Source organism: Xiphias gladius, chromosome 1, assembly GCF_016859285.1.
Source record: "Xiphias gladius isolate SHS-SW01 ecotype Sanya breed wild chromosome 1, ASM1685928v1, whole genome shotgun sequence".
NCBI classification, from domain to species: Eukaryota; Metazoa; Chordata; class Actinopteri; order Istiophoriformes; family Xiphiidae; genus Xiphias; species Xiphias gladius.
This window is the reverse complement of record NC_053400.1, coordinates 21,152,779-21,167,216: the sequence shown is the minus strand read 5'-3', so window position 1 is coordinate 21,167,216 and position 14,438 is coordinate 21,152,779. Positions and strand designations below refer to the sequence as shown.

The 14,438-nt window shown below is 38.2% G+C and overlaps 1 protein-coding gene across 2 annotated transcripts in view; it reads left to right on the top strand.

Moving 5' to 3' along the window:
• Window positions 1–14,438, top strand: part of dagla (diacylglycerol lipase, alpha) — a 40,294-nt gene that overhangs the window by 5,655 nt on the left and 20,201 nt on the right. For both annotated transcript variants that reach the window (XM_040123337.1, XM_040123370.1), the window contains exons 2-6: window positions 12,911–13,012; window positions 13,153–13,364; window positions 13,571–13,672; window positions 13,773–13,911; window positions 14,064–14,151. In XM_040123337.1, coding sequence (XP_039979271.1) covers window positions 12,918–13,012; window positions 13,153–13,364; window positions 13,571–13,672; window positions 13,773–13,911; window positions 14,064–14,151 — 636 coding nt within the window. In that variant the 5' untranslated portion in view covers window positions 12,911–12,917. The remainder of the gene's footprint in view (window positions 1–12,910; window positions 13,013–13,152; window positions 13,365–13,570; window positions 13,673–13,772; window positions 13,912–14,063; window positions 14,152–14,438) is intronic.

The window sequence follows — 14,438 nt, the reverse complement described above, 5'->3', positions numbered from 1 at the left end:
GCACCAGATATAACAGAGGGTTATTAGCAAATGTAAAAACTTGAAAATGTTAATCACCTTGTTAATCTCTCTTGAAGTTAAGTTACAGGAACTCGTTTCCCACTTTTTCCAATGTTCTTGTGGATAAATATGCTACTGCTTTGAGAATAATCCATTTTCAGTCCATTTCAAAGTCTGTTTCCAATTAACATGTTTTACATGATACAGTATTACACAAATATTCTCTGCACACAGACAACAAAATGAACTTCAATTTTATGGGCCAATGGCATTGTACTTTCAAGCTAGAATTATCTTAGTACCTGAGCTGAATATTTGGAGTTAAACTAAACATGTTATTATATTATGTTATGTTATGTTATGTTATGTTATGTTAATATAGGTGTCTGGTATTCCACTGGTGCGGAGTTCTCACAGCAAAAAATTGTATTAAAACATCTTTATAAACTTCTTATACTACCTTTGCAGCATAATCCAGTTCTCTGCATTCCATGGATTTGGTCATTATGGTGTATTTAGCCAACTTCTAGAGAACATTCTGAAATTATTCTGAATGGTTTCAGTAGGTGTAAGTGGAAAGATTGATAAGTTTTCCAACATGAAAACTGGGCACTGTTGGAATTTGTTGTAACTCTGTAAAGAAGTCAAGCTGACCACAGTTTGAGAATGAAGACATAACAAACTTTGTACAGTGTCCTTTTAAGTGTACAGGGGTGATTGTTTGATGCTCATATATACTGCAGATTGTGGTTGGATTATCTCTTTGAAAGGTGCTTTGTGATAAGCTTTAGCTTTGAACTGATCTGTTAAAAGTAGTAGAGCAGTTTTTCATTAAACTGAAGGCAAAGTGACAATCTTGAAAAAAGGTCTGTTTTGTTATATTGAATTTAAAAAGAAATGGTAATGGTGTGACAAATGATTATCTTGTTTACATATTAATAACCCGTAATAGGGGAATTGTATGTCCTTGTTATGATAATGGGTTAGTATTTCTCACCTGTTTGTTTTCAAACCAGTTTGTAAGATCTGCTCTCATCTGTGTGTGTTGAGATTCTTGTTAGACCAAGTAAATATTCTTCTTGAGCTTGGTTACAACAGTGATAGATTGAGAGGTTACACAGGGAGAGAATATGATAGAAAATAAAGAGGCTGTAACTAACAGGCTTTGTTCCACATTTTGCTTGAAGCTGCTGTTGCTGCTGCAGACTCACTGTGAGTGAGATGGAAGAGTAGGATACTAAAACACTGCTAGTCATACAAGATCAACCCGCTCTCTGTGAAACAAGACATATACAACATTGCTGAGTTCAGATGGGACTTGAGTTTACTGTTTGTGCAGATTTACCTCAGGAGTGATGTATTGATATATTGACAATGTCCTCTGTTCTCTTTTGAGCAGTGACACCAGGTGAGTTTTAACTTTGACCTTTTATTAGCAACGGTGAATATGTGTGTGTGTGTGTGTGTGTGTGTGTGTGTGGGTGTGTGTGTGTGTGTGTGTGTGTGTGTGTGTGTGTGTGTGTGTGTGTGTGTGTGTGTTGAATGATAACAGGACAAGTTTTTTTTTTTTTTTTAAGCACCTATAGGCCCTATGTAAGTAAAATAAGATTTTTCTGGGTTGTGCTAGGTTTTAGGATGTGTAGAAGATGCACCAGACAATTCAAAAGATGCTGCGCTGAATGCCTGTGCCATGTTTGTTTCAATAAGTCCATGTCAAAGGCAAAGCCATAATGACGGACAGGGAGCCCCGTCATTGTTGTTACATCATTGTTGTTGCATCACATGGGTATGGGCCTGGGCCTGGCACACAGTAGCACACTGTGTGGAGTACAAAAGCATTGCTCACATGCAGGAATATGTCACAGTCTTTTCACAAAACACATGTCATTTGGATTCAGATGGCATCACTAGCTCAGCATGAGAATCAAGAGTTTGCATGACTCATGCTGTATGCAGAAAGCTTTATCATAGCGGGGTCAGGGACAGCAGCTCAGCCTGGAGATGTATGTGTTAGTACAGTTGCCCCAAAGATCAGGTTTGAGACATTTAGGGTGCTCCTTTAATCTCAGGTTACAAGCACAGCAGGGTATGTGGCATTTTGCCAGATTCAGGTACTGGAAATTAATGTTTTATTGCTTTAGGAGGTTTAAAAATAACAACTTGTTTGAAATTTGACCTCAGTGACAAAATTAAGTTTTTCTACTATTTCCGTTGGCATTAATAAGAGATTGATTTGACATTTGATTTTATTCTGACTGAGTCATCACCAAGAAAATCATGGAGGGTATCCCTTGAATTATACGAGCAAAGCATTCTGTATCTTAGTTGAATCAATATTGACAGTAATAGAGAAATGGTTGCTATTTGAATAGTGGAATAAAACATTTGCTGTCATGCTTTAAATTACAATAAACAGTAATGTAGATTATGAAGACTTGCTTTGCTGAATGCATCGGTATGCTTTCAAAATCTTAAAAAAAAAAATCAAATTGTGGTTTCTCACTTATCGGTGTTTGTTTGACTTTAGAGTTAGGAAAGTGAGCACATGGCCATTTACAGTATATAAAAATATTAGTGTTATGTATTTACGTGCGGGACAGAAAAGTCTTTCAGACCATGATCTATAGTAACCATAGTCAGAACCATGGAACGTATAGGCTGTGCCCTGTAAAGTGAAAACATGACATCCAGTTGTCAATATATAAACTAAACTGTGATGTATGTGTAAATGTGATGTATGTGTAAAAGAATCAATTGACAAATCCTTGTAATGTTAATGATTTTTTTCCCCCTCTCTATTTTCTTTGTCTATTTTCTCTCTCTTTTTGGCAAGCTACTTGTCATGTTGATGGAATTTGTAAAGGTTTCATCACAGTAACATAAAATGTTAAGGTATGGCTTGAGCTACTGATAATTATGGCTTTTTGTGTGAAGTGGATGCATGCTGTGAAAGTTGAATTAATCAGACTGACTTTTGCTGTGTTCTAGTTAAGAAATAATCCGAATGTTATCACAATTTACAATAGTGTGTCCAATGAAGCTTAAAACTGTAACATTTTTAAGTGTATTTTTTTTAACTAAATTAGTTATTACTTAGTACTGCCAGTTATTCGACACTCTAAATTGCTCATATCATTTTGCATGTCTTTATTTTTTGAAGATTAGCAGTTTTCTGAGAATATCTAATAAAAATAAAATACCTCCACTTTTTACTCACAGCCTTTCAGTGCACCACTGTTTAAATTAAATTTATGTAGTGATGCTGGTTATGTTCCAAGAATTGGTGTGATCGGAGCTGTTGAAACCCACTTACACATCAGATACACCTCTTGAGATGATGAACATATTCTTCTCAGATATGTTTTTCCTCTGTTGTCAAAATGAATTGGCATTTTTCTGGAAACTGTGCTGTGACTCCTTGGTGTCATTTTCTCAGTTGACCTGGAATTGTTTGAGCAGTTGGTGCAATCAGGATCAACTTGAATTAAATAACACATTTTGTCTATGATTAGTCCACTTTTAGCAATGCATTTATATTTTTCATCAATCCAAAAGGCTTTGGTCCCTGTGAAAAGAAAGTTGAATGGAATGTGAGTATGAACAGTTAGCATTTCACGGTGGCGAAAAAAAAGTCTTAAGTGCATCTGCAAATGTCTACAGTGGAAGCCAAACAGCACCACTAATAGGCCAACAACCTCAGAGTGATTGATGGGAAAGCCCTTGAGGAGGCAACTGCTATTAGTGAGGATGCTAGGTTGAGACATGAACTAATGGCCGGAGTTTTCTTCCATAAAATAAGGCTAGCAGAGCCGATCTCTTCAGAGGTCAGCGCTGATTAGTTGTACACAGAACTGATTACAAGAGTAATAGGCTGGATTTTGTGTATGTCACTGTGCAGCCTGATAGATTGCCTATACTAAGATTATTTGGCTGGTGTACTCTATCAGTGTCTGTACTCTGTAAGGTTTTGATTGAACGAAAAAGGCAGAGTTTAATTTAAAATGCTTGTCATTAACATTAACAAGAAAATCAGTTCTGATGTTGATGGCTACTCACAGCTGTATTTAACCAAGTCATTTTCAACTGGACTTGGATGGAAAGTTAAAGTGAAATTTTTTTGAGGTGTTCTTTGCACATTGATCTCCCCAGAACCTCGGGGTGATCAATCGGAAATAATGATTGACCTTAGAACCTGTGGTTACTGTTGTTGCCAGACAGTGCCCTGAAAAGTGATAATACAACCTGAATACAGATTGATATTAAATACACTGATCAGCCACAACATTAAAAACAATGTTAAATTAAAAACAGTGGTGTGTGTGTGTGTGTGTGTGTGTGTGTGTGTGTGTGTGTGTGTGTGTGTGTGTGTGTGTGTGTGTGTGTGTGTGTGTGTGTGTGTGTGTGTGTGTGTGTGTGTGTGTGAGAATTTATAAGTAGTTGGACAGTGACACAGTTTTCGTAATTTTGTCTCTGTAATGGATTTAAAATGAAGCGATTAAGATGTGATGTGAACTAAAGTAGATGATTGCAGAATTCTTTCCATGGTGTGGAAAAACCCCTTCACCAACATCTGTCAAGAACACGATCGAAAAGGTATGTAGGCAAGTCTAAAATGAAGAGACAACCACACGGTGCAAAACATTGGTAACACTCAAGAACAGAAAGACCAGATTAGACTTTGCCAGAAAACATCTAAAAAAAAAAACCTGCCCAGTTCTGGAACAAGATTCTTTGGACAGATGAAACCAAGATTAACTTGAACCAGAATGATGGGAAAAGAAGAGTATGGAGAAGGAAAGGAACAGCTCATGATCCAAAGGATACCAAATCATCTGTCAAACATGGAGGAGCCACTGTTATAGCGTGGGCATGTATGGCTGCCAATGGAACTGCGTCACTGGTGTTTATTGATGATGCGACTGCTGATAAAAGTGGCAGGATGAATTCTGAAGTGTATATGTCTATACTATCTGCTCAAATTCATCCAAATGCAGCAAAACTGATAGGACTGTGCTTCAGATGGATAATAACCCAAAATATACTGCAAGAGCAACCCAAAGGTTTCTCAAGGCAAAGAAATGAAATATTCTTCAATGGTCAAGCCAATCACCTGACCTCAACCCAACTGAGCATTCTTTTCACTTCCTAAAGACATAACTGAGGGCAGAAAGACCCACCAACAAGCAGCAACTGAAGGGGGCTGCAGTAAAGGCCTGGCAAAGCACCTCAAGGGAGGAAACTCAGCATTTGGTGATGTCCATGGGTTCCAGACTTCAGGCAGTCATTGACAGCAAAGGATTTTCATCCGAGTATTAAAAATAATCCGTATATTTAAAATTATTTTGGTTTGTCCAATTATGTTTGATACGTGTATTAATGTGTGTGTGTGTGTGTGTGTGTGTGTGTGTGTGTGTGTGTGTGTGTGTGTGTGTGTGTGTGTGTGTGTGTGTGTGTGTGTGTGTGTGTGTTTTTATATGTACTTTATATTTATATTATATAGAAAATATACATACACATACATGCACACACAGGCACACATTCAGCCCAACAACATTAAAACCTGTAACTGGTTTTAATGTTGTGGCTGATCGATGTATTTACTCAATCTGTATTCAGGTTGTATTCTCACTTTTCAGGCCACTGTCAGCCAGCAATCGTAACCATAAATTAGTCTGGCCTGCTCACGGTTGTGTGAAAAATGATTCATGAGACTACATCAAAAAAAAGGTGATTCGCAGAGACTACATGGCTCCAAAGACAAATGATAATGATAATCGTGCTAATAATAATGCTTGTCTAAAAGCACTTTACAAAGTGCTTCAATGCTCATAACTGATGAAGTGATTAATCACTTAATCAATTGACAGAAATTTTTATCCACAACAGTTTTGATTGAGTCCATTGTTATCGGTTTATCAAGCAAAAATGCAAAACATTCTGTGGCTTCAGCTTCAAAAAAGCAAGAATTTACTTTTTTTTTTTCTGACTTTGTTGTCCTTACAAGCAAATTATATTGGACAGCAACCATCACTCTCCCTGAGGATATCTAATTTGATGATAGCATAAGTTGTAATAAGAAATGAATCTTTAAAAAACAAACAAAACCATATTTAGTTAGGCAGGAGTGCTTTGGATTGGGGTTTATGGCACCAGTTTAAAAACAAGACAGTCTGCAATACCACAAGAGAAGTTAATTTGGAAACCATAAATCAATCAGTGCATGCTGGTATAGGCTTCAGCTTCATGTGACGGGATAAGCAGTTTAGAAAATGTACGGATGCTCAGATCGATGGAAGGAAATTACACTACCTAATCAGGCCTAGACAAACTTTACTGAGTAGATTTACACTACAACAACGTTGTACTCTTACTCTCTATCCCATTTTATCCCATTTAATTTCTAATTATGTCATTTTTTATTTTCCACTTTTGAGGTCTCTGCTGGGAGTTTAAGCCATTTTGTAACAACAGGCCTGGAGGACAGTGCTGATAAGAGTCCCTGGCGGTCTAGTTGCTCCTGCATTTAAGAGATTTGCTTGATTTCTCTGGCCTGATTGTTTCGGCCTAAATGAGATTTTGGGGGGAGTTCACGTGTTTTTATTTCTTTTCCCCTCTTTCTTTCCTCCCTCCCTCATTCCACTGTCCTTTTTAATGTTACTCCAACCTAGATAGAGTTTTACAAGTAGCTGAGAGGTGACTTTAGTCACATGAACTCATTCACATGCCCTTGTTTCCTTCACTGTCTTGCATTACCTCAAGGCAGGGGAGAAACTCAGTGGGATAAATACTAAGAACTGGAACCTGTAGGTCCAGATATGCGTCTTACTGTATTCCTTAAATTCTTAGTCTCCTCTGAAGCTCTGGCTTTTAGGATTATTTGTTTCCCTTTATACTTATGACTCCTTTTTTATGAATATTCACAGCACATACTCAAGCTCCACATTGAGGTGTCACACCATTTGCTGTGGAAGACTGAGAGTAACCATGTTTTTTTGATTTCTTATTTCGCTGTGTTTTCCTCCCTCTTTGGTTGAAGTGTGCCCATCTGTGAAACAACTTGCATTAGGGCTTTGATTGGAAGCAAACCTTCATACTGTCACCCCACTCCTCATGGTGTGACCCCTCTGCTTTGAAGAAGTTAGCTAGTTGTATTCACTGGCCAACACAACTCAGGGTAAGTTGGTGTGCAAGCAGTTTTTGTATCACTAAAAACACTTTTTTTGTGTGTGTTATTACTTCTGTACAGAGCATTATTCAAAGAAATCGAGGAGTTTCATATTATACACTCATGAGCTTCTACTGTCTGAATGTGACCGTTTTGGCATGGCAGGTACTGTGCTGTAGGGTTTCCCCCTCTCCTTACAGATACATGTCAAGGTTTGAAAACAGGAATGCATGAGGTAAGGGAAACGCCTTAAAATGAAAGATTTTAGCCTTACGGGGAGTACCAGTTTCACAAAGCTTACAAGACTGTTACATGTGTAGATTCAACTTTTACAGCTACCCTTTGAGCCTTTAGTTTATTGTGTCTTTTAGCCAGTGTTTTTGAGGGTCTAATTGTAACCACTGTTGGAAGGTGCACAGGATACGACCAGACCTCTTTGCTGCTGAACGTAAATTTTCAAGCAGCCATAACGGACAATTCACAGTCAGGTGAACAGTGGGTGTCTGCTCGATTAAGTTCATTCACATAGCAGAACTAGTTCCACCAGTCATTTCTTCCTCTTGGTAGAATAGTAAGGTTAATTATTACCATGTTCTGTCACCCTTTTCAATGTGATTCGGTTTTAACTGAAGACTGCGCTTGTTATTTTGTCACCAGACCCATCCAGGCCCAGGATGTGTGCATATAAAGCCCATGGCTAATTTCCAGCTCAATAGTACATAATAGAAAAGCTTGGTAATATGGCTGTAAAAATATTATCTTTATATTATATGTTAGAAGTCCCATGTATGATTCATTGTTACTCACCACAATGTATTGTGTGTATGCATGGGACCTAATAGATGTGTTCAATGCATTTTCCTCCTCATGAAACATTTACAAAGCCGATCAGTGGAAGAGCATGGAACTATTAGCAGAAATGCGTATCGCTTAACTCGTGTGCTTGTGTGGACGCCTGTGCACCTTAATGGAAGGGAACAAACAAAACGGAAACTCACTCATAAAAACAGAGTACCTTTATTCTCTAATGAAATATAGACCAGTACAAAACTTCTTTTATTCAACATAATTACAAAATTTTGATAATGCTTCAGAGAAAACAGAGTCATAATACAAATGTAGACAAAGTAATCATGTTGTTGTTAAATTGCTCCACTACAAAGTGAAGAAACCTACTGTTATGACCAATGCTGAAATCATAAGGGCAGAATTGGTTAGTTTATTTTCCTGCTACCCTTTAAATTTGTAGGACTGTTCTTGACCCCTCCTTAATTTCTTAGACTCAAAAAACACTTAAGTTAAATACTATTCCTAACATGTGGAGACACTTTGGCAAGGGAAGAACAATAAATCTAGCGTTCTTTACTGCATATTCACATTAAGGTGGGAAAACAGCATCACATGGCTAATATTCGGTTTTGTTGAAAACAGCTTTGGTCATCAGTCACAATTTTACCATAGAAAATATACTTTATCAGATGAAAAAAAATAAAACAAGTGTACAACACGTGTACTTGCCTCTGTTAAAACTGAAACAATGAATTTAGGTTTAACAGGTCAATAAGTCTCCAGGGTACTATAATTGACATGATGGTCATATTTGGACTAAATGTCTGAACAGTCCACTAAATGTCGTACCACACCATACCAGCTTAATCTCATGCACAAAAATAAACAAAAATCACTGCAGTATTGATAACAACATCTGTCTGGTATATATTGTCACACCCCTCAAAACTAAGCTGAACTAAGCAATCTAATATTTATGTAGTGACAAAAAATCAGTTGTAGTGAAATGATTATTTGGTCTGACAGAGAAAAATTACAGTTACAATCCTGCTAAAGGTATTTCATGTTTCATGTTGGTCCAAAACAAAAGGAGTAACATTTTGATCTATTTTCAGACACGATGCAAATCAGTGCAGGTGTTTAGGCTCAATAGGCAGCCACTTGGGAAATAAAGGAGGGGAATGGCACATGGCTAAACATTGACGATATAAAAGTCTGACATATGTTATAATTTTAAATATTTATGGATTGAGCATGAAGATAAGATAGAAGTTTTTATTTTGCTAATGCCATCTCCTGGATTGTGAATATTGAATTTTGTTACAAGTTAAAAGTCCAGTGAACCCGGGGGGCATGGGACTCTGTTCTGACAAAAAGGTCTCCAGTGTTTCTGCGTGTGTAGTTACAGAATAGAGAACGGTTTGTAAATAAACTACTTTTCCACCAAATCTGCACAGAGGAAATGCCAGTATTTCTACACATCCCTACGGCGTTATGTAGGTGGTAGCACAAATGCCTTAATGAGTTGTTTTTTCTTTTCATTGCCTGATTTCTTCTTTCAAAGGTAATTAGGTGCACTCCTGTTCATGTACAAACCAGGAATAGTAGATTCTCTGCACAAGAAATTGTTTGTTTATATTTTCAGGTTACTTGTCAAGATTAGCTAGGCTGGATGATGTCCTTTCTTGCGCTTCTCAGTCTAAGAAACCTTAGACCCCACCTCAATTCATCATAATGTGCTGAGCTAGTATACTGAATACATTTAATACATGTTGTTTTTATAGATGATTAGAATGATTTGGTCAGAGGCAAGTCTTATGTAGCTGTGTAAAGGGGAAGCTCCTTGTGGTCTGTGCAGAGTCAGATCTTTTACGTTCAACTTGGCAGCCTACCCATTTATGCTTAGTGGGGCAGATGCTTTTTCTTTTCAAATCCTTACTGGTGTTTGTGCAGGACAATGAGGACACTTGTTATCTCTTTTAAAAGGAAGTCCTTTCAGAAACTTCCTTTCATCTTTGCATCAGTGATAATTATTAAGGGATGAAGTAACCCAAGAAACTCTTATTACACACTTCTTGATTTTTGCAGTAAAAAGGATGCACTTCACATTGTGAAACACAAAACACAAAGACCACAGGTGTTATTTTCACAGCAATTTATTGTTCTGCAGACAGAAAGTTTTTTTTCCCTACATTTCTTTAGTCGGATTTTTATTCACATTATCTGCAGTTACAGTTAGACCCATAGTGGAAATGTACATTGTAGCATTTTTGCTGCAGTGTTGATCCACTCTACACAGGATTTCTTTGTACAGTCCTACATTAACCTTTAACCAGGGAATGATACAGCTATCGCTTGTACTATTTTAAGCAGCCAGCAAGCAGAGTGAGAGTTTAACAACTGTGATGACTGTGATATTTAAATCTGAATCAAGGAAGTTGCTGCCAGTTTCTTAATAAATAAAAGGATGTGAAAAAAATGGTCTGAAACAATACTAAAAAGCAGAGGAGTGCTGGATGGTGGCCAATAAGAAATCTTAAGATTTTGTTGTGTTTTTTTTATCTTTTGCTAAGCTCATCACTACCCTATAGCTAGATTTTATGTATGGTGTATATATAATGGTTTTGGCATAATGGACGACATAGTTTTTTGACAGTAGTGAAAAAGCTGTCCTTTAGCCTTCAGCAAATATGCAGGAGCAGTGCACCATAAAGGCTGTATCAGCCTGTATCAGCACCTTAAGTCCTGCATCAGCCTCTCTGTGGCTCCTTTTCTCCCTACTATATCCTTCCTACCATACCCAGAGACGAATTGAATAAACACTCAATACTTTTTCAACAAAGAGAATGGAAACAGTGATGTTAAAAAAAAAAAAAAAGCTTTTTTTCACATGGCCATAACCAGTGCAGCATGGCCCCATCATACAGGTAGGTCCATAAGTATTTGGACAGTCACAGAATTTTCCTAATTTTGCCTCTGTACACCACAACAATGGATTTGAAACAAAGGCATCAAGACGTGATTCAAGTGTAGACTTTAAGCTTTAATTCAAGGGATTTAACAAAAATATTGCATAAACTGTTTATGAATTACCACCATTTTTATACATATAATGTTGGAGAAACAACATAATTATAAATATAAGGATTATTAATACTTCGATGAAAATCCTTTGCAGTCAATGACTGCTTGAAGTCTGGAACCATTTCCTTGAGGTGCTTTGCCAGGCCTTTACTGCAACTGCCTGCTGCTTGTTGGTGGGCTGCTTTTGCCCACAGTTTTGTTTTCAGTAAGTGAAAAGCATGCCTACTTGGATTGAGGTCAGGTGAGTGACATGGCCATTGCCTTGAGAAGCTTTTGGGTTGCTTTCACAGTACGTTTTGGGTCATTATCCATTTGTACTATGAAGCAATGTCCTATTAGTTTTGCAGCATTTGGCTGAACAGAGCAGATAGTATAGACCTATACACTTCAGCAGTCACATCATCAATAAACATCAGTGACGCAGTTCCATTGACAGCTATACGCGGCAACGCCATAACAGTGGCTCCAACATGTTTGACAGATGATGGGGTATCCTTTGGATCATGAGCCGTTCCTTTCCTTCTCCATACTCTTCTCTTCCCATCATTCTGGTTCAAGTTAATCTTGGTTTCATCTGTCCAAAGAATCTTGTTCCAGAACTGGGCAGGCTTTTTTAGATGTTTTCTGGCAAAGTCTAATCTGGTCTTTCTGTTCTTGAGTGTCACCAGTGGTTTGCACCTTGTGGTAAACCATCTGTATTTACATTCATGAAGGCGTCTCTTGATTGTAGACTTTGACAATGATACACCTACCGCCTCGAGAGTGTTCTTGATCTGGCTGGATGTTGTGAAGGGGTTTTTCTTCACCAAGGACAGAATTCTGCAATCATCCACTTTAGCTGTCTTCTGTGGTCTTCCGGGCCTTTTGGTGTTGCTGAGCTCGCCTATGCAGTCCTTCTTTTTAAGAACGTACCAAATAGTTGTTTTGGCCACTCCTAAAGTTTCTGACACCTGTCTGATAGGTTTGTTTAGTTTTTTCAGCCTAATGATGACCTCCTACATTTGCATCGACACCTCTTTAGACCGCATATTGAGAGTTCCTATGAACAGCTACCAAATGCAAACTCAACAGTTGGAATCAACTCCAGATCTCTAACCTGCTAAATTTGTCATGAAATAACGAGGGCACAGGCCACACCTGGCCATGGAACTGATCAATTGTCAATTGTCCAATTACTTTTGAGCCTCTGAAAATGAGGGACTATGTATAAAAATGGCTGTAATTCCCAAACAGTTAATGCCAGATCTTTTTTAAACCTCTTGAATTAAAGCTGAAAGTCTAGACTTCAACTCATCTTGATGGGTTTGTTGCAAATCCATTGTGGTGGTGTACAGAGGCAAAATTACCAAAATTCTGTCACTGTTCAAATACTTATGGGCCTAACTGTATATTAAAGCGGGTTCTCTTTCTTCATTAAGTGGTGCATTTTCCCTGCATCCCTTCACCCACTTAGTCTCATCTCTCCCATTATCTTTCACTCTTCTCTGTGCAAATCAATTTCCATTAGAGTCATTATAGCCCTCTCTCAATTTTTTCGCATATGGAGAGTTTAAGAAGTGAAAAATAAGTCACTGCCCTATCATGCTGTTGATGCCAAGCTTCACCTGACCTGTTGTTTGGTCCAGAGACATCCGTGCCAGTATAACGGACTGTGAGTTTGTTTGTCGTTGGTTTTTCCTTTTCTTTCTGTCTTTTACTATTTGACGCTCTGTCATGTAAGAATACGATGCACAGTATATAGGACATTGGGTTAAATCCTTTCAAAATACCTGTTGAGAGATGAGGCATAAAGAGTTTTGAGACAAAGAAGCAAAGTTGCAAAGGATGTCATTTGTTCCTGAAGTTTTCTCTCCACCTTTGGTTTTTCCACAGGACAGTGATGCCTGGCATGGTGATGTTTCGACGGCGCTGGTCAGTTGGCAGTGATGACCTGGTGCTGCCCGCCCTCTTCCTCTTTTTATTACACTGCATCTGGTGAGTCAGTATTTATTTGACTGTATTGATTTCCCCCCCCCCAAATATATTTTAATTTTTTATTTATCAGTGTATCTCATTAGGAAGATATATTTATTTATGTTCATTATTACTTCCTTACCCTTGTTTTTCATACTCAGGTTGGTGGTTCTCTCCGTGGTTCTGTTTGGCCTCCCTTATGGTTCAGACCAGTCCTGTTCTGTAACGCTGGTGGACCATGGCCGAGGGTACCTGGGCATCCTGGTCAGTTGCCTTATCTGTGAGAGCGCCATCATGTGGTTGAGCATGAGAGGCAGCATTTTGTACACACAGCCCAGGGAAGCTGTGCAGTATGTCCTCTATATACGGCTAGGTAAGACATGCAGGTATACATGCTTTTTTTTAAGAGGACCTTTTACACAGGATTGCCTCTTGATGCTTGTTGGGATTGAAGGAGGTGGTTGTGAGGATTAGTTGTGTTTCAAGTTAAGATTTGAACATAGTTTATATCGATTTGGTAGATATTCATCACTATTCTCCTCACTCCCTCTCCCTCTTTTTCTCTCTTTGTCTCTCCAGCTATTCTTTTGGTTGAGCTAGTATATGCTGTGGTGGGAATTGCCTGGCTTGTCCAGTATTACCAGCCATGCTCTGATGTCACAGCCAAAAACCTGGCTTTGGGTGAGTGAAAGAGGGTATTAAGGGGAATGAAAATAGATATTTTAAGTTAAAAGGGGTTTATTATTTTTGAATGTGAATAATGTTATAATATTCTCTGCAGGAATCGTTGCATGTAACTGGCTTGTGATATTCAGCGTTTGCATTACCCTGATGTGCACCTTTGATCCTACGGGTCGGACTTTTGTCAAACTGAAAGCCACCCGTCGGCGCCAGCGCAACCTCACAACATACACACTCAGGTATTAACAGACTCTTAGATTCTCCATTTCTGTCTCCTATTATGTCTTGACACCCAACTCAACCAAAACACAACTTCCGGGCAGCCGCATCCTACTGGTTTTTCACACAAATTCAGTCTTGACAGTATTCGTTGCCTTTTTATCTCCATTAGACACAGGCTAGAGGAAGGCCAAGCCAGCAGCTGGAGCAGAAGACTAAAGTTCTTCATGTGCTGCACAAGAGCCCAGGATACACAATCGGTGAGTCACAACACATACTTCCCTGTTTCCTCTGTATGGTTAAAGGAAATCAGAAAGGAATGAAACCAGAAATATGTCAATAAAATAAACCCTGACAGGATTAATCAAGACTGTGAAATAAAGGAACTTATTGTTCAACTGCCTATCAGTGACATTAAGTATTTCATATAAAATATGAAATGTTACATGAATTCATTTCAGGTTAAATCAATTTACAGGCCGTCTGCAAAAATGTTAAGCACAACGGCAGTCATACAAATTTTTGAAACTTCCATTCACTAGACTAG